We start from the raw sequence: 21896 nt of genomic DNA on the forward strand, positions 1-21896 counted from the left end.
TATTTTTTCATTGTTATTTTTGATCATATTTTACTGCAAATATCTACTACGTCTTACTTTCCTCTAATCTAAATTTTGCACTCTGACAATACTTTATGTGCCTTTATTTTTCCTTATTATAAAGCACCTTCTTTTAGTAAAAGTGTAAAAAAAAAAAGTGTATCATTATCGTTTATTTTTGTTGTTATTATACATTATTATGGCAGCTTTATCACCTTTATTAAATATGTATATGCACAGCTATTCATTTTCAAGAGTTATAGTAGCTTCACATGTTACACAAGTGTAGAACCAAGCATGGCAATCTGGCAGCCAATTCTGTCCCTGTTATTACATTATAGCCCTTCAATTTATACTACATCATATTAATCACCCTTCCCTCCTCCCATTAAACCCTATTGTATTAGAAAACCTCATGCAGTCAATCATGTATTGCAATGCTCATATCCAGTGTGTCGTGTCGCACAGAGCTGTAAGCACTCAAACACACGTCCCTGCTGGCTGCCTTCTCCTGATTCTCCTCGTCTTGCCTCACAGCTGTACAGGTACAGCGTGTGGTTACAACAGTGAGCAGAGATTTTGAAGAGGACATAATGGAGCTATCATTTATCCAGATACGAGGTGTTAGACTGGGCATGGTTACTATTTTTAGTGTATAAATCGCCGCTCCTCTTGGCCTTTCACTAAGCTGCTGAGTGCTGAGAGGGAGGGCAGGTTGCATCCACCGCTCACAGGGGGTTTTCCTTACCGCGTGGTCTCTTTAAACACATCAGGCTGCGAGAAGAACTAGAGATGATATGTCATATCACACAGCCTAAGTTGTGTCTTTATGAATGAATCAACGGCAGCATTACAGGGAATTTGGGACTTTTGTTGCTGCAATTTTTGGACAAGTTTAAAATATGTAAAGCTGCTGAGGTAGCCATCCAGTATGTGACTCTCAGTTCTTCAGATCCTAAAGGGGGTCTGTATGGACCCCCTGCTACAAATCACAGCCAGATGTTTTGAGCTGATACAGTCACAAATTTACTCACTGGCTCTTACGATCACTTGCAAGGATGTTGCAATGAATCCTGCAACAGCACACAGGAGTTGAAAAGTTACTACAGCCCAAGGCTCATGCAAAACAAATATATGCATTTCTTTTTCATTGGCCGGTATTATGTAAATGGACTATTTAGAGCAAACACAGCAAGAGATCTTAGAGCCTTCCGAACAAACTCTCCTGCTTCATGTTTTCATAGCTGGAGAAAACTGAGCTCCCAGCGAACACAGGACACACACACTCGCACGTACGCACACGGAGGCTGCAGAGATGCGTTCATTTGCAGACACCGGCTCATTAGCATAGCCAAGCATACATCCTGTGAATGACATCAACAAGGTTAGGAGAGGACGAGGGGTTCTGTCACAGCTGTCACATCGGCTGGAAGATGACTGCTCTGTTTACTGCCTCCTCTGCCAACCTTTCCTGCAGCTCAGTAACAGGTAGGGGGGAAAAAATGTGGGGACAAGCTGGAAAACATTAACCTGCTGGTTCATTTGGTCGTGTTGCAAGCGCCAAAAGTGAGAATAAATTGGCTTATCAAACACAGGCCATCTGTCATGTGCTTAATAATTAAAATAACTTCTCGAGATGTGTTTCACAAAGTTATTTAACAGCCAAACTCTTGGCAGAGTCTTCTTCACTTTAATGAGCGAGCTGACAGCGGCAGCAGCTCGGCTGGAAGACTCTGGGGTCTCTGCTCTGCGGTTTGGTTCGCAGAAAACTCAATAAAAGTTAAAGATTGTCCGCGCAATCAATTTTCTCTCTGCAGCTATGTGTGTATTTGTACGTTTGGGGATTTAATTATGGACTGAAGGAATATACTTCAGCTTCTTTAGCTATGTTGTCCAGAGCAGGGAAACATCAGGAAGCCCGGGATGCAGCACACACACTGTAGTGTGTAGTGGGAAGGGAAGTTTGTGTGCAGAGAGCTTCATTAGTAGAGGGAAGGAAAGATTCTTATATTTATATTCTATTCAGGTCACGTACTACTACTTAATTAGACAAATACAGTCTGTAAGACATAGTAGAGCAACTCATAAATGTTTTATAAGCAGAAATCAGGCTCAGGTCTGACTAAGGACTGTGTCGACAATATTGGCAAATCATCAGAATTGCTAGAAAGTCCACTGATTGCACAACTGGGGCTGCCATCCAGGTACAATCTATAAATTGATGTTTAATTTATCTTTAAAACTTTGCACAAATCACTTAAACTTAATAAGTAATCCACAGTGGGCACAATGACATTAGTTATTGAGTCAGTTAGGGCTGCACAATTATTTGAATGTGATTTTGGCTTACCCACAATTAAATAATTGATTGACGGCAATATTGACGTTTAAAATGAGTGCTCCGCCCGTAGAAAACTCTGCTGCATAACAAATCAAGCACCCCCTGCTACCCCCTGAGAGAGGTTTTAGCTTCACTTTCAGGTGAGCTGGCATATCCTGTCATGAGCGCCTAGCTTGCAGCGGCAGTTTAAATTTGAAGAGTAAACAATTGATCCCGGTGTTTCAATCAATGGGTGACCATGTTAACTGGCGCCTTTCAGCCGAATGTGTTTGTGGTTGTCGTAGTAACAGCAGCTGTTGAAAACGGAGAGAATACGTAGCTGTCCTCGTGAATACCTCTTTGTTGTTTTCATTACGAGCTCACAACGTATCTGTTACGTCATTGAAGTGTTGTTTGTGTTAACGTGTCATGTAGGTTACATTACGCGACGCTCAGTCACGTTTTGAATGCTGCTTGTTGCTCGTTAACAAAAGACCAGTCCTCCGAAGTGGCTTGTCATCGGTTGTCTGGAGGTATTTGGAGTTTAGGGCAAGTGATGTTAAGCAAGAAAAAACTATTTGCAAAGAGTGCATGAAGCCTGTGTCTGTGCCGCAAAGCAACACAACTAACTTGTTTAACCACCTGAAAAATCACAACAAAGTGCAGCATGATGAGTGCATGAAGGCCGAGAACAACGTCGCTACGCAACTCCCCGTCCTTGTCCAGCTTTAAGTCAAACATTCAGAACAGTGACACTGTACAGCGCAACACACTATCCACCCAATTCCCAAAGACACACTGTAATTACCCATGATGCACCAATGCAAAAGTGCACCAAATTCAGGTAAAGAACCTAATTTTAAGTTTTAATTGAATGCTAAATTGTTACTTGAGCTGGAATGTAGCACAAAATGGAACCGAATGTTTTGTTTATTTAAATGTGAAAGTAGGTTTAAAAAATGTCCTTAAAATTAATAAATAATCGTGATTAATAATCATGATCTCAATATTCGCCATAAAGGTGCATCTCTAGAGTCAGTATTCCTTTAAATCATGCCCTCAACAGGAAGTGAATGGAGGCAATGCTTGAACTTTAACTGGATAACAATACCTTATAAGATACTTTTTGTTATAGTATAAAGTTTTTTATCACTTAGGTCAGAAATCACGCAATCCTCAAAGTTGTGTAAGGTCAATATGACATTGATAAGTTACCTTTTATCACTGCTTAATTAAGGAATTAATCACCTCAAACATTTGCCATTAAAAGTCAACTCAATAAATGCCTTTGTGCTGCTTCTTTTCTTGGTAACTGCTCAGTAAGTGTCTTGTTTCCTTGCCCGTTGCAGTGCAGGTAAACCTGTAGCGATCAATAAAGACTAAACAGAAAGTCTTTTCAGATCCAGGAGAGGCAGGCTGACCTTCTGTAACTTGCCTCGTTCTATTTCAGGGGTTGAGCTTCAGACCTGCTGCTGCTTCAGCTTAAGGCCTCGCTGTTACATGCGGGGTCAAGTTTAGACTTCAGACCCTCTCTGGCTTCTATTTTAAGTGTTTTGTGTGTGCACGCACATGAAGGACAGTTTTAGCACATCTGAGTTTACATTTACGCCACCACCAGGGCTTTAGTGTGGTCTGAACAGAGGGATGATGTCAGTCACATTTCAGATGCAGATTTTGGCACTGAAACTCAGGTAATATAATGTCCAGAATTATAGATTACCAAGCTCAAAGTGTATTTCTGTAGCATCAATATGAAACTGTACGCTTTGCTCTGGAGGACGGTGCCAGTTGCTGTAGGATAAATACTGTCCCTTAGAGATGGATAGGTTAAGTAGAGTGCTGGCTGGCACTGGTGAGGACAAACTCCCGCCACACTGATACTGAGCTTATTCAGGGTCAAGAGCACTTCCAACTCTCCCATGCGCTGGTCATTAGTAATACTCAACATTGTTGGAACAAAACCGGCCAACAGATACTTGCTGTAAACAAATATCAGAGGGACTAAGGGAATGTGTATTCGTGTTTGTGTGTGCGCGCATTAAATTGGTGAGTGTTTGTTTGTGTGTATATGCATTAAAAGTTCTGGATATGCATGTCAACTATTTTTCTCTGTTTGTGTGTGTGTTTGGATGGTTGTGTTGTGTGTGTGAGTGTGTTTGAGGTCAAGGAGACCGGAATTCTGATTAGCAGTGGTTCCCATCATACCAATCTGGGACATGACTGTTTACACTTGAAAACCCCAGTGCATCCTGGGTGTCTCAAGTACAGCCATTAATCTGTGATGTAGTGTCATGCTTAACTTGTATGGCATGCCCTATTTCCCTCAACATGCCTACTTAAGCCATGTTGACTTACAGTAAGACAAGCAAGATTAACTTTTAGTTTCAGCACTACAGAGCAATGATTAATGCAATGGAAGGATAGCTCTTAAATGTCAGTGTGACACGGTGCATCTGCAAAGATTTCCTTTGATTCTGCGGGGTCAGAAACTGGAAAATGACCCTGCCACAGAGCCGCCAGAGAGGCTGTTGCTGACTCCACAGTCACAGTTCTTTTTTTGAACACAAGAGTTTGTTTGACAGTCCAAAGGTCAGAGAATAAACATTTTTATTCAGTTCATACCTTCAGATCTTTAGATGTGTGTAGTACATGAACAACAGGGCTATGTTTGTCACACACTTCAGCTCTAAAAGAACAAATACTGGAAGCAGTATTCTTCCATGAATTGTATACGTTGCGACAGGTATGTCTTTGCTAATTTTACGCTTCAGAGCATGTCTTCGGCTTCATATTTCCCTTAGAATAAACCTGTCTGCTTTAATACACCAAAGCTTAAATGTTGCGACAAAGGATCAGACGTTAGCTCTTTGATCACCTGAGCAGACTTCCTTTTAAGTTAGGCAACAGTCAAAGCCAGAGCCTACAGGTAAAGGTGGATGATGAAACCAGTGATGATAAACCTGTCACACTGGCAGCAAAGAAAGATTTATTTATTCATTTATAGCGTAACAAAGAGACCTGGTGTTTGTATGTGTGAGTAAGTGAAGAGCAGAGAGGAGAAGAGCTTTAACCTATGCCCCTTCATAAAGAATTATTCATTGCTATATAGTATCTAAGTAAATCATATAGAGCTGTAAGTAGGTACAGTTTAGTATTATAGTGAAAATGTACAGTATGTTGACTAAAGGCTACTACTCTCTGTAGACAATACGTCTCCAATGGGAAAACAATTCACCAGGAAGTCATTCAGCAGCTCCCAGTGCAACCACCCCTCCTCTATCCTTTGCTGCTTTCAGTACACACAAACACACACATACACACACACACACACACTTGAGAGTAAGCACTCACACCCTTCTGCATTGTCTCCCCCCAGATAAGCCTTGATCAAACCACTTCTGAGACAGAGACGTCAGACACAGACACAGACCATTAGCAAGAGAGACTCCAGATCTGTTAATGTTCATTAGGATCTGACAGCGTATAAATACCAACAGCAGGCCAGCCGGCGGAGTCTCCATCGATTATAATTCAACATTGTTCATCAGCGGATACAATGATGTATTACTGTAGAAAAGCAACAAAAATAAACTCTTATTTTTCAAAAAGGTTATTTTTATGTAGAGCACTAATACCAATTCACCAAACTGTATTATCAGTTATAATGACGGCCTTTCTAGGTGTACTAATGGTATAACATCAACATGTGAAAATGGCCAATTAAAACACTATAGTCAAAATTAAACAGATTTTTGTCACAGCAATGATCAACGAGGTGGTGTACCAGAGCAGTGTACATTTTCAAATCATAGTGTGAATGCTGAATATTCAGCATCCACACCATTATCATCCTGTTTGTCTTTTTCGGTTATTATTTGGAAAATGCTGATTCATTATATTCTCATGGCGGCCATTTTCCTCTGATGTCATGCTCAGGGTTGGAAGCTAAAATGCTGCTGTGGCTCCTCTGTGATTCATGTTGCAGATCGTATGAATGTAGGGAATCTGACAAATTGTTCATTTGACTGCTTGAAAATTGAAAACTGCTTGCAGCAACTATATAGTAAAAATCCAGTGTGACTTCATGCCATATTTCAAGATAAAACAACATTACCCATTAGCTACAGTAAGACAACAGCTAATGTTAGCATTAACCACTCCTTGCTAACGTTAGCTTTTGATAGAGTTACATGATACAAAGGTAAAGGTATCAATACAAATCAAATGTCAACACATCTTGAACACATTTATTTATGCCTGTTGGTAAAACATACTGGACATTTAGTCTTGTTTTAAGTAACACTATCAAATGCTTACGTTAGCTCGGAAGTGGTTGAATGCTAATGTTAGCTGTGTTTGAAGCTAATAGGTGGCATATGTGTGGTTTAAGCTTGAAATGTTGCCTGACTCCCCTTGAGGATTCTTTTTTCCATGCCCATTGTCTTTTAAGAAGCAGTAAAATGAAAACAAATTGTCAGATTACCAACGATTACATGACTTTAAACCTGGAACACAGCAGTACGACATAATAACAGCATTTAACTTCCCACCCTGAGTGTGACAGAGGAAAAGGGCCACTGAGTGAATCTGGTAAATGTCCCTGCAATTAACTCATTATTGAGCCTGATGTGTTCAATTAAGCTGTGTACAGAAAACAATTGTTTTCAAGGTATTTTATAATTATGGTTCAAGTGGGAAGCTTCTGTCTGACCTGTCTGATCATGACCCCACATTCGCCTGTACAACAACAGTAACTAGATTTGGCACCAAAGCTCTTATTAGGATAAAAACAAGCATTATGCTCTTTCACACTGTCTCTAAGCAGAGCTCTAATGTGCATAAATATCTGGGGAGAGACAGTTTCAGAGACCTGTTAAGATCAACGTTCAGACTCTATAAACACTTCACAGACAGATTAATAGCAGCTCATGCTCTTATTTTTGTCTGTCAGCATGGGAAATTAAAACAACATCCATTCTCATCTGCCTGCCGCTGACTCTGCTTACTGCGACAAAAGCTTCATGTTCAAATTTACAATACTGTTTGATATTATCTACACATTTCATCAAGTGGGGGTATAAAGCAGGATTTGACAGTAAGCCTATACATCACTTTATATTAGCTAAGGAGGAGTCCCATAAGGACACTCAAGTCCCTCAGGGAGGAGAAAGTGTATAAGCTGCTGTTGTATCAGATATACTGTAGAGTCTGCTGCAAGGCATAAACAACAAACAGCCCACTATGAATGAAAAAAAATGAGGGATAGTACTTCAGCAACTTCTTTAAGATAACAGCCATCCTGGAAAGATGATAAAGTCTTGATCTCCAAAACAATGTGTCTTTTGTCGTAAAACATTCACTATTATAATCTACAGCAATTTTGTTCAATAAAAGAAGAAACTGTGAGCGAAACAAAATCATCCAACAGTGCTCGTGTCAGTGCTGCTTCATTTATCAGGGGAATCAAAAAAGTAGGAAGTGCAGCAGTGCATTACAGGCCTTAAGATCAAATCTCCTGTAGGACTTGACATTAATGCAGCGCTTCATGTCCTAACAGCTTTATTATCTGGAAATGATATCTCCTTTCCTTTTCCCTGTCCTCCCACGTCTTCTCTATCCTTAACTCTGCCCCTATTGTTTGGTCTCCAGTCTATCAGCAGATTATAATGGCAGTAATGGCTCACGTGGTTTAACTTGGAGAATTTTTCTGCTTTCTTTTATTATTTCTTCCTGAGCATCTGGTGCGAATACAGATATTAAGTGCACGACCCCAAAAGGTCACAAAGACAAAAGTCCAAAACAAACAAAAACAGAAGTGCTGCCAATGAAGAAAATGTGCTGCAGAAGCCCTGTTGTCCAGGCGGCCAAAATCTCCTTTGTAAATGTATTTATTTATCCAAGTAATTTATTATTTACTAAATCAGTTCTGCAAAAATCAAGCTCCAATTAGCGGCCCCTACAGGCCTGGAGCATTTCTGTTGTGATGACTGGATTTGCAGCACGTTTCAGTTGCATGTTTTCTGGGTTTGTGTGTTTTTCTCTTTTCATCCTTTGTGTAATAGCAGAATATTTTGTTCATACTTTGTTACGTTAAGTACATCTTGCAGCACATTTTTGGACTTTTGTTTGTGTTTTTAAACTTGCATCTCTTCTGAATTTGCAGCCTGATGATGGAAATAGTTTAGGCGGTTGCAGTGTTTGCCTCTGTCGACCACCGTATATATCAGATGACAAGCTTAACACCCTATGAGCAGAGAATGACACAACAGCAACATCTCCAAACAAATCTTACACAGGGTGGCTCATCTATGACAATAAAAACAGCTCTGTGAAAGAGTACCATCATTAGACACACTATATGAGTCGAGTAAATTCTCTTATTCCCTATAGAAGGACATGAATATCTGCGTTGTTCGGCAGGCTGCAGCTCCTGCTACCATAGGCTTAGAGATAATACTATCCGGCACTTCTCACAGTGTGATTTTATCTGCATGACTTGTGTGTCTGCAGGCATGTTCGAGTCTACAATGCTCTAACAGTGCACCCCGACAGGGGTCTGCAGGACATGTCAGCATGCACACTCCAAAATAAAACCAGTGCACGAAGCACAAATGTGCAGCATCAGGTTTCTTTGTGACCATGTTTCCTTGGCAGCAGGGTTTGTGTCAGGGCTGGCATAGGGGCGTGTGCTAAAAGCATGTGCCATTCGACAGAGCAAGGGGCAGGAGGCTGACGTATGCACACACTGATATTATTACATCATACAGGCATAAAGCAGTTAGATTCTGTGTTTGCAACGTGTCTGGTTTGTTTATCAGCATCAAATTGTCACCAATTAATCTGAGGGTTCCTGAAGGCTAACTGGCACTCCGTCTGATCAGTAAATAGATGTGAACACATACTCATTATACCTAGAGCTGTATCAGAGGTCAAATTTCCACATGCTGGGTGAGAAAAAATGTGTGTTTGCATAAGATCATTTCTCTCATCCATCATAATAAAAGGCTATTGTGATTTGGTTATTCCCATGAAAATGTGATTAACTGTGCAGCCCCAATACACACCAATACAAGAGGCGTGATGATTCACAGTGAAAAACCACATTGCTACCTGAAGAATCACTTCCTCGGAACCCTGCGTCTCAGAAAAGCTGTGCACACTTTCACTCACTTCTTGCACCAGTGGCTACAGGCTGAATGATGAAAAGTCAACACCATGACGTGGTGTTCTTAGAAACCCCCGGGACCAGAACAGACCTGTCTCAGAGCTCTGGCCAACACCCTCGCCAGGAGGAAATGGACAAAAAATACATATGAAAGGCTCCATTGGCTGTGACAACCCACGGTGACTGTGGCACTGATGATGTAATTTACCCCCACTCCGGTGTAATCTTGTTTTCAATTCCCAAGCAGAGGCCGCGTAATGAGACGGTGTGTGTCCTGAGCCTTGTCACCAGAACACCTATTTTCCCCAGAGCTGCAGGAGTCTGCCAAAACGGTCTCCTCCTGTGTGATCTGCCCTTTTAAATATTAGATCACGTCTGCCTACAGCGATGCTCATTAATATTACAAATTAGATGTCTCTAAAACCGACTCACACCTCACGGCTGCTTCACTTTAACAGTGATTTTAAAGGCCTTGTTTTTATACTCTTTTGTGAAGAACATCCTTGCATGCAGAATATCATTGTTCAAAATGTCACTGAAGTATTTCCTGGGTGTCTGTTGGCGCTGTGACAGGCGGCCATGTCGCCCTCAGGTCAGCTGAGTCTGTTTCCAAGCAGAGGAGACAGAAAGGACACTGTGCTGCTGCTTAACTCTGTTACTCTGTCACAGCTATCTGAACATCCCTGCAGGCCCATGACTGATCTGCGTATGTGACTGTGTGCACAGGCAGGAGAAATCAGTGCAAAAAGACTTGCAGATTGCCCCGGGTCATATGTTCAGCACCGGTTAAGTGGACATCAATGATGCAGCAAGCACACGCCCACGCAAACGCAAGCACATCAAGCCTCTCAGTTTCATCTGCTGAGCCCCTGTAGTGAAACGGGAAGCTTGTGCATTATTGATGGTCTCGTCCTGTAAAGCACTGAACTTACTCGACCTGGCGGTAACGTTACACCCGGCAGTGGAACCAAAACGTTTTGTTAAAGTAAGTGCTTTAATCAGACTAATTGCACAGGCTGTTCTTACAAGTGATACGATTACAGATTAGCACAAATTATCGTCTAAAGGGCAACTTTTGATTACAGCGTTGAATGCTCAAACTTAATTTCACATGTGATTTTATTTAACAGATTATTCAGGAGTTGTTGGAAAGGAAAATTAAGGGGCCATATTTCACTCTTATAATTCAGTGGAGAATTAACTTCACTGTGATTAGAACAACACGACTGTGCTGGGACGCACACAGTAGAAATGTACTTTTTACATGCTCCATATAAATTAAAAGATACAACAAATAACTAACTTTTTTACCAGTCAACATTTAAACTTCCATCAAAATTGTAAGTAAACTCCTGCACTGACACTTGCAACGTTTCAGTGCTTGACCTTCATCAGGCAGTCATTGTTTGTTGGGACTTTTTCTTGAATAGGATGACTAATTGTGAAAACCTGTTTTACTGTAAAAATGATTAATTTACTATTTCAGTTTCATGACCTACTGTCATGCTCTCTGTTTTTTTGGTTGTATTTTAATCCTTCATTTTTTCCTTGAACTTGAATTTGTGAATCGATAACATTACGTTTGCTTATAAAATGTTTATTCAGTCAGGAAGTTGTTGATTTATTAATTTGTTTGTTGGTGTATTTATTGCGATCAAACATGCTGATTGGCTGCAAACATGCAGCCACTCCCTACTTCAGTTGGGCAGCCCCTGCTCACAAACTGTTTGCCTGATGAAGGTCGAGCACCGAAACTTTGCAAGCACAAACATGTATTTCCTGTGAGTAGGAGTTTACTTGCAATTTTGACAGATTTTTTCCTCTCCTACGCACCTGTCATATGAAATGTGTAAACGATGTGCAAAGTTTTTCTCTACTTTGAACAATTAAACATCCACAATGTAAAATTTCTCATTAGAAGCGGTCATCAAAAGCAGTTTGAGAAGCAAGTCTGTGACCAGACAAACATCTGCCCCAATCCCTGTGAAACTGGGAGACTAACCAGGTCAATATATATCATTCCATCAACTTCTTTTGTTATACCGCCAAATCAAAACGAAACTTATTTAATGACACTTTACATGAAGAGCAGGTCTAGACTATACTCAGTGGCAAGGAACAACTTCCTTTAAAGAGGGGGTTTTATGCTGTTTCACATTTTAAGACATATATATACTGTATATACAATGTTGGATGTCCATACTACACGTGCGTGAAGTTTCAAATCTGTAGGTATAAATATGTTGCCATTCACTGCAGGATGCTGGGGAAACGCCAGGTTTCAGACACTTGTAGGGGCGGGGTTTCTGACGAGTCGTTTCAGGTAGAGACTGTATGAGGGCCTGCACAGAGCACCAGCGTGAGAACGTGAGTAACTGTTATGCTAAGCTACTCCATAGGTATCACAGAGTGAAATATGAAGCTTGAAATTAGCATAATGCCCCCCCTTTAAACGAGCAGAAACCTTAAGCAGAACCAGATTTAATGGTGAACAGCCATCTGCCACGACCGTATGGGCCGAGAAAGTGGGAGAGACAGAAAGACAGAATAAACCACCTGACACATACACACAGAAACTGAACAAACAACAGATAACGAAGCAATGGCAGTATAATTGTTAAAAAGTGTTAGTTCTCTTTTCAAAGATGGCAATCAAACTGAAACTCCAACTGCATCACAAAGTGCGCTCTGTGCCAAACAACTTGACTGGCTGTGTAAAATAATTATTACGTGCCAGTACTTGCATATGTGCAACCGCCCCTGCCCCTGAAACAACACCCCCAGGCTGCTGTTGCTGCTGCTGAAGTGTTCCTGGTAATCTCGTCCCATCAAAACAAAAGGCTAGTATCCGCTCATGATGGGATTGCTATTAAAAAAACTCAGCTGGTTATGTTTCTTCCTGCAGGGGAATTATAAAACACAGACATGAGTCATAAAATGCAGGTAGCCTGGATACTGCAGATCTTCAGGATATTTGTTGGCCATGGGAGTTATTGCCTTCCTGGATCGCACGCCTGGGAGGCAGCAAGCCATCTAATATGTGTGGTTGCCCCTGGCAACAGAACTGCTAAGTGCACAGAAATTTATATTAAAAAGGAGCATCGGGTATGTTGATATTGCGAAAGGTACCATTTTATACAGACAGATATTTGGCTCTTGGGGGTGACATGAATTGTGGGGTTATAAAAGGTAAAATGTGCCTGCCTGAATAAACGGCTGAGAATAATTTAACAGACTGCTCGGGAGTGAATTCTGCTCCAGTCAGATTGGATTTTTACACATTAGGTCCTTTTTTGTGTAATGAGGGTTAGTAAAAGCAAACACAGGATTTTCTGTTGATACAACATTAGCAGAGAAAATAACCTAAACTACAAAACAGAAGAAATGTTTGAATAAGAAACTTTGTAAAGTATGAAACAGGAATGAAAAGATAGCTACAAGAAGATTAGGGAATAAAAATGTACACATGCTTTCTGTTCAATACCAACTTGGCAAACTTGGGATCACAGAAAGGTCAAAGGTCACTAAAAGTCAACGCTCCTGCTAACGATAACGATGTTCCTGCAGCGGCGGAGCGAATGAAGAATCCCCTCTGCTCGGACTATTTTCTGCTGTTACGGCTTCTGTGTCATCCGCGGCTCACTCTATTTAAAGGGTCTGGGTTGAAATTTCGAATGACACACTGACATATCTCCAGTTACAGAGGCCGGACTGTGCTGCTGTAAGGCTGAGAGGCTACGCATGCTCGGCGGGCAGTCAGGCATGTAAATGGAGTTTCACACTTAGCGAGCAGGTTAGCTGCGGCTGACGGCACAGAGCTGGAGCCAGCAGCCGACAGAGAGGCTAATGGGAGACCTCATTGAACATGTCAGACAAAGTGTGTTGACTTTCCCACAAAATGAAATATTTTTATGGCATTTAAACTTTTAGAACCTGAAAGGAGTATTATGCTGATTTCAAGCTTCATATTCCACTCTGTGATATCTGTGGAGTAGCTTAGCATAATTTACAGTAAAAAAAACAGTTTTCTCACACTAGTGCTCTGTGCAGGCCCTCATACAGCCTCTGCCTGCAACAACTCAAATCAAATTAAATAAAATTTTATTTGTATGGCGCAAAAACCACAACCAAAGTTATCTCAAGACATGTTACAAAAAGAGCCGTACTCTTTGTTATGTTCTTTAGCGAGAGAGTCAACATGAATCACCATGATTTGACTCCCTGATGAAGGCATGTTGCTGAAACGCGTCAGAGTTTGTTTTTAGGTCTAACTTGACCATGCCAATATAATAAAGGCATTTTAATTGTTTAAAGACAGGGCCTTGGAGTTTTCTTTTGTTTTTTAGGCTACATGTTTCCCTTTCCAAAGAGCACCTCAAGCTAACTCATTTGGAGTCCAGGAAGCGCTCCTTACCTGTCGGTTTTTGAATCACCATGAGCCGCACTTAGCACATTTGAGTCAGCTCTGTCCCTTTAAGAAACCCCGCCCCCTACAAGCCCACTTTATTCTGATTGGTCAGCTCTCCTAGCCTGATGCTCTCCTAGCCTGCTGAGGCTGCATTTTGTGACGTCACAAAGTGCAGCGTGTAGAAAAAACTGTGTGCAACCTGGCGTTCACAGCAGGCTGCAGACTGAGCTGAGAAGCCTGGAGATTACTCCAACATACTTTTACCTACAGATCTGAAATTTAACACGTTTAGTCTGGACATCCAACATTGTTACATTATATATATGTCTTAAAATATAAAAGAGCATAGTACCCCCTCTTTAAAGACAAATGTTAACTTATTAAATAATATTGAGAAGCTAAATTAAACCCTTTTTAGCCTTTGCACACTGTGTAAGCTGTTTTAGCATTTGGATTGTTAATATCCTATTTTGTCTTCCTTTTTAGTCTTTATCTCTCTGCCCAACTAGGATAAACGTAGGTGTGTTGGGTTTGGCCTCCGCTCCTACGTTTCCCATCTGTCTCTGGGCCAGAGCAGGTCATTGCTAATGGCACAGTAATCTGCCAATCGGCTTTTGTCTGAACTCAGTCCTGCTGGATGATCTAGAATTATTATTTAGAGTTACAATATGAACTCTAAAACCCTTCTGAGGATGAAAGTCACTGGCGGTATGTTATCAAGTCACACAACCTGTTATTTAATCATCTTTAGCTTGAAGAGAAAATGTTGATTGCATTGTCACAGGGAGGAAATAATGTAAAGTTCTGAAGGGTTTGGAAACAGTGACTCACTGAGTGGAATATTTTAATCACATCTCCTAAAGGTAGCGCCCCAGCGATTCGACTGGAACATGAACATTGAATGAATTAAATTAACCACCTGCTGCTGCTGTGATTCAATCATGAGACGACTGAATTTAACATCTGAATGGCCTTCTATGAATAGATCCTTTCACAGTAAAAATCTGTTCTAACCCATACATTTTCCCTTTTTGTGTGTGTTTTTGCTGTGTCAATATTTAGCTCGTCATCAAGCTCACAATAAGACGGGTTCCTTTTACTACTCATGAACAGTGATACTGTTTTCTTTGCCGCCTCTGCCACAGCGTTTACACGAGGAGAGCAAGTCTGTGTTCAGAAGAGAGGCAGGCCAGGTTGATGTGAGGACATACTGGTGACACTGCATGTGTGCTTCAGTATGATAGGCAACAGCAAGGCTTTGGTGACTTACGTCTGTGTCGGGACCCTTGTCTGCCCCGGGGCAGGAGAACGTGACGAGTTCATGGCACCTCTTGTGGACCACAAAACAGCAAACTGCAGGGACAGAAAAAAGAAAAGAGAGGAAGGTTAAGAGAGAGATTCATGAAGAAATTAAATACACGGAGAAAGACAGACAATAGAGAAAGATAAGAATAGGGACATATTTAATAAAAAACAGTGTGTTATTGTTGACCGATATGTGCATGGACAGGAGAAAGAGACAAATCGGATAACACCAAGAGAGACTGAAAAACGACTGATGTCTGGGCTAGGCTCCTTATCATGTGTCCAGATGGCCGGTCCTGCCTGCAGGCTGACTGCTCTTATTGCACAGTACAGTGCCACCTCCTCACTGACATGACAGGAGCTAAAGCAAACACCACGAGCACAAACACGTTCGCACTTTTGCACGTACAAGACGCACATTCAAATGCAAGCAAACACATCCACAAACTGACACAATAACAGAACAAGGAACCCGCCCAGATGCACGCAGCTGAATACATCAGCACCTACACACAGTGACAGCACACAGCGTCACACTCGTGGTGAAAGTGCCGGGTCAATGAGTGCACTGTGGTCTGCAGCCAAGCAAGTCTGCAGCCGACTCAAAGTGGAGGACGGCGACTGCCTAGCTCGCAAAAACTGTCTGACACCAAGACGAGACAGCGTGTGTGTGTGGGGGGGGTTATTGGTGTGAGCTGGCCGGAATAAATACCAAAATATATTCTCACTTTTCTGTATTTGCATGTTTTCACCATCGATGTTTCTAGTCAGTGTCATTTCCAGCCCCTCTCTCGTTTTGCCAGACAACAGCATCCCTCACGTTTTCCCAGGATGCAATGTTTACAAGGTCTTGCGGCTTGAGATGAAAGCATCTGAACTGATGGTTTTCAATAGTCCGCACTCAGCGCTGAGTAAGCCTGAGTAGGCTCCATTAGTGGCTTGTGTTGCATTAGCGCTGGATGCATTGCAAACCTTGCTTGATTTTACAGATTCACTACGGTTTCGCGGTGTCTGTGTCCGTCATGCATGTACGAATATCTACCTGCAGATCTTATATTATTTTCAATGCATCAACAGCCCCATAAAAACAGTACGTTGGTACTTCAGATTAGCTGTGATAGCTGAACAGACAAAGGAAAAAAGCCCCGAACAGGAAACCCAGACTTCATGGACAGAAAATACAAAACAAAAGTCACATTAACCTCCCTAAAGGACGTTGATTGACAGGTGGTGTGTAAAGATGTATGAAACATAAAGACACAATCACACTGACCACAAAAGATGTCACGTAAATTATACCCTATCTGACTATTGGTCTAACTATTGGTCCATGCATTCATTATGCAATGCAAACAGATAAATATTGTTCATGTGTCCGTATTCAGTCCAAATTATGATTCAGACATTTAAACACAAAGTGAATAATGACCGTGCTGCTGTTGTTATTTAGGTATGAGTCAAACCTGGTACACCATCTGGCCCGTCACAGAGCCGCCTCCCCTTAAATCCCTAATATAGACGGATATCTATAAATGCAACACCACATTAGCATTCCAGATATGTGAAGTACTTGCTGAGAACATTTTTGCACTCGATTTTAATAAGTTTGACTTTAATGTGGCTCATGAATCAGGTTTATTTCACACATTATTGGGCACAAGTCATAACTCCCAAATGGAATAAATGGAATAATTTCTGTCATTATCACCACAGATTTATCCAGACTGAGCCGCTCATATTAAACTCTTCTCACATGTCTGCGTGTGAATGGAGGTTTATGCATATTTTACACATCATGAGCCATTGGTCATCAGGTTCATGCAAAAGTCATTGGCAAATAACTGGCAAATATTTATGTCCTAAATATTATGTCCTTAATTTCAGTGCTGTTTTTTTTTCTTTTCGGCACCAAATCAGACATTTGTATCACTACTGTACACGCATAATGTACGGAAAAACAGCAGTACTGGGTTTTTGTTTGCCATCACATTGTTGCTAATAGGAAACAGTGTTGCCAGATGTACAATGTACATATTTGTACGATAATGTTGCCCTCTGTACGATCAATAATGCCAAAAAAGGCCAAATGTGCGATCATTTTGCCCTTTCAAAGAAACCCACAATAACAGTTCAGCGATGCATCTCATTGGTTTGCAAGCAGCTTCCCCGAATGTGCGAAGATTTACGCAGGGACGTGTATGGCTATTTCAAAAACAGCGTCAAGTGTGTGGCACAGCTAAAAAGAGTTTACTTCTTGAGCCGTCACAGACCCGCTGGCTCTCTCCGCATCAAGTTGTCAAGCGAATGTGCGCACAGTGAGACGCTCTGAGGCTCTTCTTCACCAACCAGATATAGATATGGTGCTTTTATTTTGAAGGGTAATAACGGAAGGAATGATTGTGTAGTGGGCTGCAGATGACTCTGTTGTGTGAAGCATACAGTTGCCGTCTTGTACAAAAGACGAGACCTCCGTGTTGTTACATTAGTATGGTGCAGACAGAGTTTTGCAATTCAGTGTGGTATTTTGACCCTTAATGTTTTTTTTCATATGTACAATAAAATATGCTAAAATACGATCATTTTAAAGCTGCAGTACGACATTACTGTATTTTCAGTCTGGCAACACTGATAGGAAAGAAATGATGCTAGCATTCTGCAAAATCATCCTGTCATATCAATTGTTTTAAGTAGGCTGCACAGAAATCAATATTTATTGCCCACGACTGTAATATACAGCAGTGTTCAGCAGGGAATTGGCAGTGCCAAGCCCTGCTGGAAGCAATATCATAAGAAAAATGTAATTATAATGCATTAACAACACAATATTTTTGTTGACAGTACTGTAAATGTATAGAATAATTAGATATATTAGAACATGTAACCATATGTCCCTTACAGAGCATGTGTTGTGTTTTTATTTGTTCTGTATGTGGCAGACACTCCAGTTAAACACTGTCACAGACAGTGCTTGGGTCAGTACAAACAGGACTGTATGAATTCCCACTCCAGATACCAGTTAAACAGCTGAACTTCTGTCTTTTCAAGCTTTTCCAAAGGCTGTCAGAACATGAACTTCAATAGTGTCAAAGCTGATTGCTCATAAATACTTCATTGGACTGGATCAAACACTCGCCATGCCAGTCATCATCAATTATTTCAGTTTTTCTTTGGTCCTTCAATGCTCTATTTTTGACACCATGAATACAGCTGTAAATATTCACAAGAAGCTCCAGTTGGAAAGACATATATCATGGTACTAGATTTTGTTGGGATAATAAATCCTGTTGGTAAAAGCCAGCTGCTCTACCAATAATGCTACAATCAGGGATTTAATAACAATAGAATGGAATGTTGATCTGTTTTTCAGGCAAGACACCATCTATACTAATCTATACATACAGATAGAGTTGGGCATAGCCATATGTTTGTATCCAAATGTAATGATTGTAAATCAATACAACCCCCCTATAGATATATATCACACCACCGCAATTCATCCCATATACACCCTCATGCCTCTGAGGAGCTATCGGTCAGAGCGGTCAATAGCCAGCATGAAACCATGACCATACGTCACGCAACTACCAACCCACAAACCAGACAGGTCGTTAATCCTCATTGATTCACCGCCCAGGTCCACACTTTAACACTTGATACACATGATGTTACAACCAGTACTGCCTGTATCAAAACCTCTGTTTTGTTTTTATTGAATTTCTCTATGGAATGCTAGTGTCCTTGTCCGTTCTGTGTTCATGCTTCCTTCACTGGATTTCTCCTGGGAAAGGCCTCAAACGTTTGAATTCAAAATATCTTAAGAAAAAAGATCATCATGTTGTATCTAGAGATGTTCCTTACCATTGCTCCATCCTAATACTGAATCCAATACCTAGACTAACGTATTAGCCAATACTGGGTACCAATCCGATATCATCCTCCCTTAGTGCCACACTGTCGATTTTGTCACATGATTATTTATCTGAAACCAGTACATTTTTTTATGGCGGCTGATTATTTATTGAATTGGATTGGTGCATTGACTTGAACATGCAGATATGGCATTTTGGGCTGTATAGGAGGCGAGACAGATGCTGGTGGAGTTGTCTCAACGAACCAGTTGAAGATTGTTTTAGCAGTTGTACGGTGCTTTGATTTGTACTCCAGAAAGATTTAGCAGAAAGCTCTATCTGATAATGATCTGAAGTGGCCTTTTGATGGGCCGTTTCCTATTGGTTCCTGCCAGTCCTGTCAGTCACACACTGGCTCAAGGAATGGGAAAAGACAGAGTGCATATTAATGTTGTAGTTTATTACCACAAATTAACATTTGGGTGTGGTGTGGAGGCGTTGCAGGCACTAAAAGAAAAGAAGGCAATGCAGAGTGGACGCCAGCTGTAGGAAGGGAAAGGCAGGAGTATGCACATGGGTCATCTTACATTTTCCCAAGAACCCAGGGGGGTTAAATCAGATGATGACCCTACTGGGAACCAATTGCCACAAACCTGCAGCTCAAGTTTAATTGGTCTACCCAAATACCTAGATCATTGCTTTCTGGCTGGACTAACTACTTACTGTGACACATGAGCAATTTAAAGAGTCTTTTCCCCAGAGATTTGTGGAATTGGTCTTGCTTATTAAGAGAATGTGAGAGCCAAGGAGGGAAATAAGAAGGAGAGGGTATGAATGTGAGCGACAGAGGTGGAGTGAGATAAAGACAGAAGGCGGTAGAGGCTTCAGATGAAGGCGGTCGAAACTCGTCGACCCATGCTGTTCTCATTAGAGCTGAGCTGCCTGTGATCAGTCGTCCCAGTGGTCGTGTTCTGGGGTAACACTTACAGATTCAACACATTCATCACCCCTGACACCGTCTTAGGGAAACATCTCCATTAGGAGGCAAACGCCCCGAGCTAGCGTCACAGTAACTGCATTACAGTAGGGGTATAATGTACTCTATATATTTTAACAGTGGTTAGTGTTTATTAGTCTATTTATCAAGTGCTTGTATCCTGGCGAATCGTTTGGAAAGCTACTAAGCTGATCAGATAAGGCCGACTGAGAACAACAGTGGTTGTTTTTTTAAAAAGCAAGTTTGTTGGTGTAACTGGCAATATTTGTCGGCCTATGACCTCATAATTTCCTTACTCTCTGGACGGGATTAATTATACAGCCAGTGAGAGTGTAATGAGCGGTTTCAAATCAATACGTATTGCCTTCCAGCACAACAGACAGCTTAATCTCTTTTTCTATCCCAAAAAATAGCATAGCCCAGGCCTACTCCTTCCCCCGCAGATCAATTCTTCCAAATTTCTTCCAGGTCGCGAGTTCATAGCAAAGCACCGATTCCCTTTTTTTTCCCTTCAAACACAGGCAGGAAATGAGAGAGAGGGCATGGTTTAATCCAACTGTTCTCCGTATGTAGATGTGATTTATTTCCCTCTGAAAGAAAGCAATTGTAGTAGGGAGAGCTTTTCAGATCTAACTATCAGAAGGCCCTGAAGCCCATTGGTGTCCTTGACAAAAGCCTCTCTTTCATTATTCCCTGTGGCTCTTCTCTCCACTTCAATGCCTGGACCGTTTTCACAAAACAATAACTCAATGGCTATGAAATGGAGAATGAGATGAAATCATTAAAAAGGAACCATTTAGATCTGACCGGGACAAAACGGTGGTTGGAAATGGCTTGGAAAAGGATTTTAATCACTGTTTGATATGGTTACATGCCAATCTTGAGAGTGGGCGCACAGCTGGTGAACCAGATGTCAGGCCAAAACACACATTACATTACAAACTGCAGAAATTCATAGGCCTCATTACTATAAACAACAAGTGAAAACCAATAAGCTTCAAGTATCTGTTTGAACTACTGGCATTGAACACTCTCATTTAATAGGGTCACTAGTTTGCTACCTTTATGCATCACATGTTAGGTACATTACTAGTAAAGACAGGGCTACACTTTGGTTACCACAAGGGTTAATTCAAACGTATATATTTATATCTCTCTGGTTTTTGCCAGCATTTTTTTCTTTAAGTAACGAACAGCATTCAACTTGTTATCAGCACCCATGATAAGTGCGATACAGGAAACTCTAGGGTTACTTATTTTTTCTGTCTATAACTCGACACCAGAAAGAGGACTGCACTATTAAAAGATGTCCAAAATGTTCCAATGTACAAAATATTTATATGCAACTATGAGAAGACCTTGACAAGACTGCTATTTATGATGGCCAAGACAAATATCAGTTTTAAGTGAGGTTGTGTCAGTCTCTGTTGCTTCAACGTTATTAATGGTAGCAACACATTTTGGTCCAGACACTCATGTTCCCTATAAGGTGAAAACTACTGACTTAAAATAGCACCACCATGAAGCAGACATTTTATTTCTTTGTGAAATATCTTAACTTTTCGGTGGATTTCCAGAACATTTAGACCGAACATTTGTCAAACTAGGGGTGGGACAAAATATCAATACGGCAATATATTGTCATCCGACTTGTGCAATACAATTATCGTTAGGATGGCCCCAAATATCGATATTTTAATTTACAGATATGTGGTTCTCTAAAAAGATTTCACCGTGATTTTGACTCACCGCGTCACTTCTTAATGACGCCTCGTTGTGGCACTTATGACATGAATGAGGGCAACATGAACGTAAATTAATTGGCCAAAGAAGTTAATCTGATATCGTCATAT

The 21896-nt window shown here is 41.0% G+C and overlaps 1 protein-coding gene across 2 annotated transcripts in view; it reads right to left on the reverse strand.

Moving 5' to 3' along the window:
- prkcaa (protein kinase C, alpha, a) overlaps window positions 1-21896 on the reverse strand; it is a 146694-nt gene that overhangs the window by 81369 nt on the left and 43429 nt on the right. For both annotated transcript variants that reach the window (XM_069665212.1, XM_069665211.1), the window contains exon 3: window positions 15164-15246. In XM_069665212.1, the coding sequence (XP_069521313.1) occupies window positions 15164-15246 (83 nt within the window). The remainder of the gene's footprint in view (window positions 1-15163; window positions 15247-21896) is intronic.

The sequence above is a fragment of the Semicossyphus pulcher genome, unplaced genomic scaffold, assembly GCF_022749685.1.
Source record: "Semicossyphus pulcher isolate SPU_LCO1_2020_fin unplaced genomic scaffold, fSemPul1.0.p SCAF_17, whole genome shotgun sequence".
NCBI classification, from domain to species: Eukaryota; Metazoa; Chordata; class Actinopteri; order Labriformes; family Labridae; genus Semicossyphus; species Semicossyphus pulcher.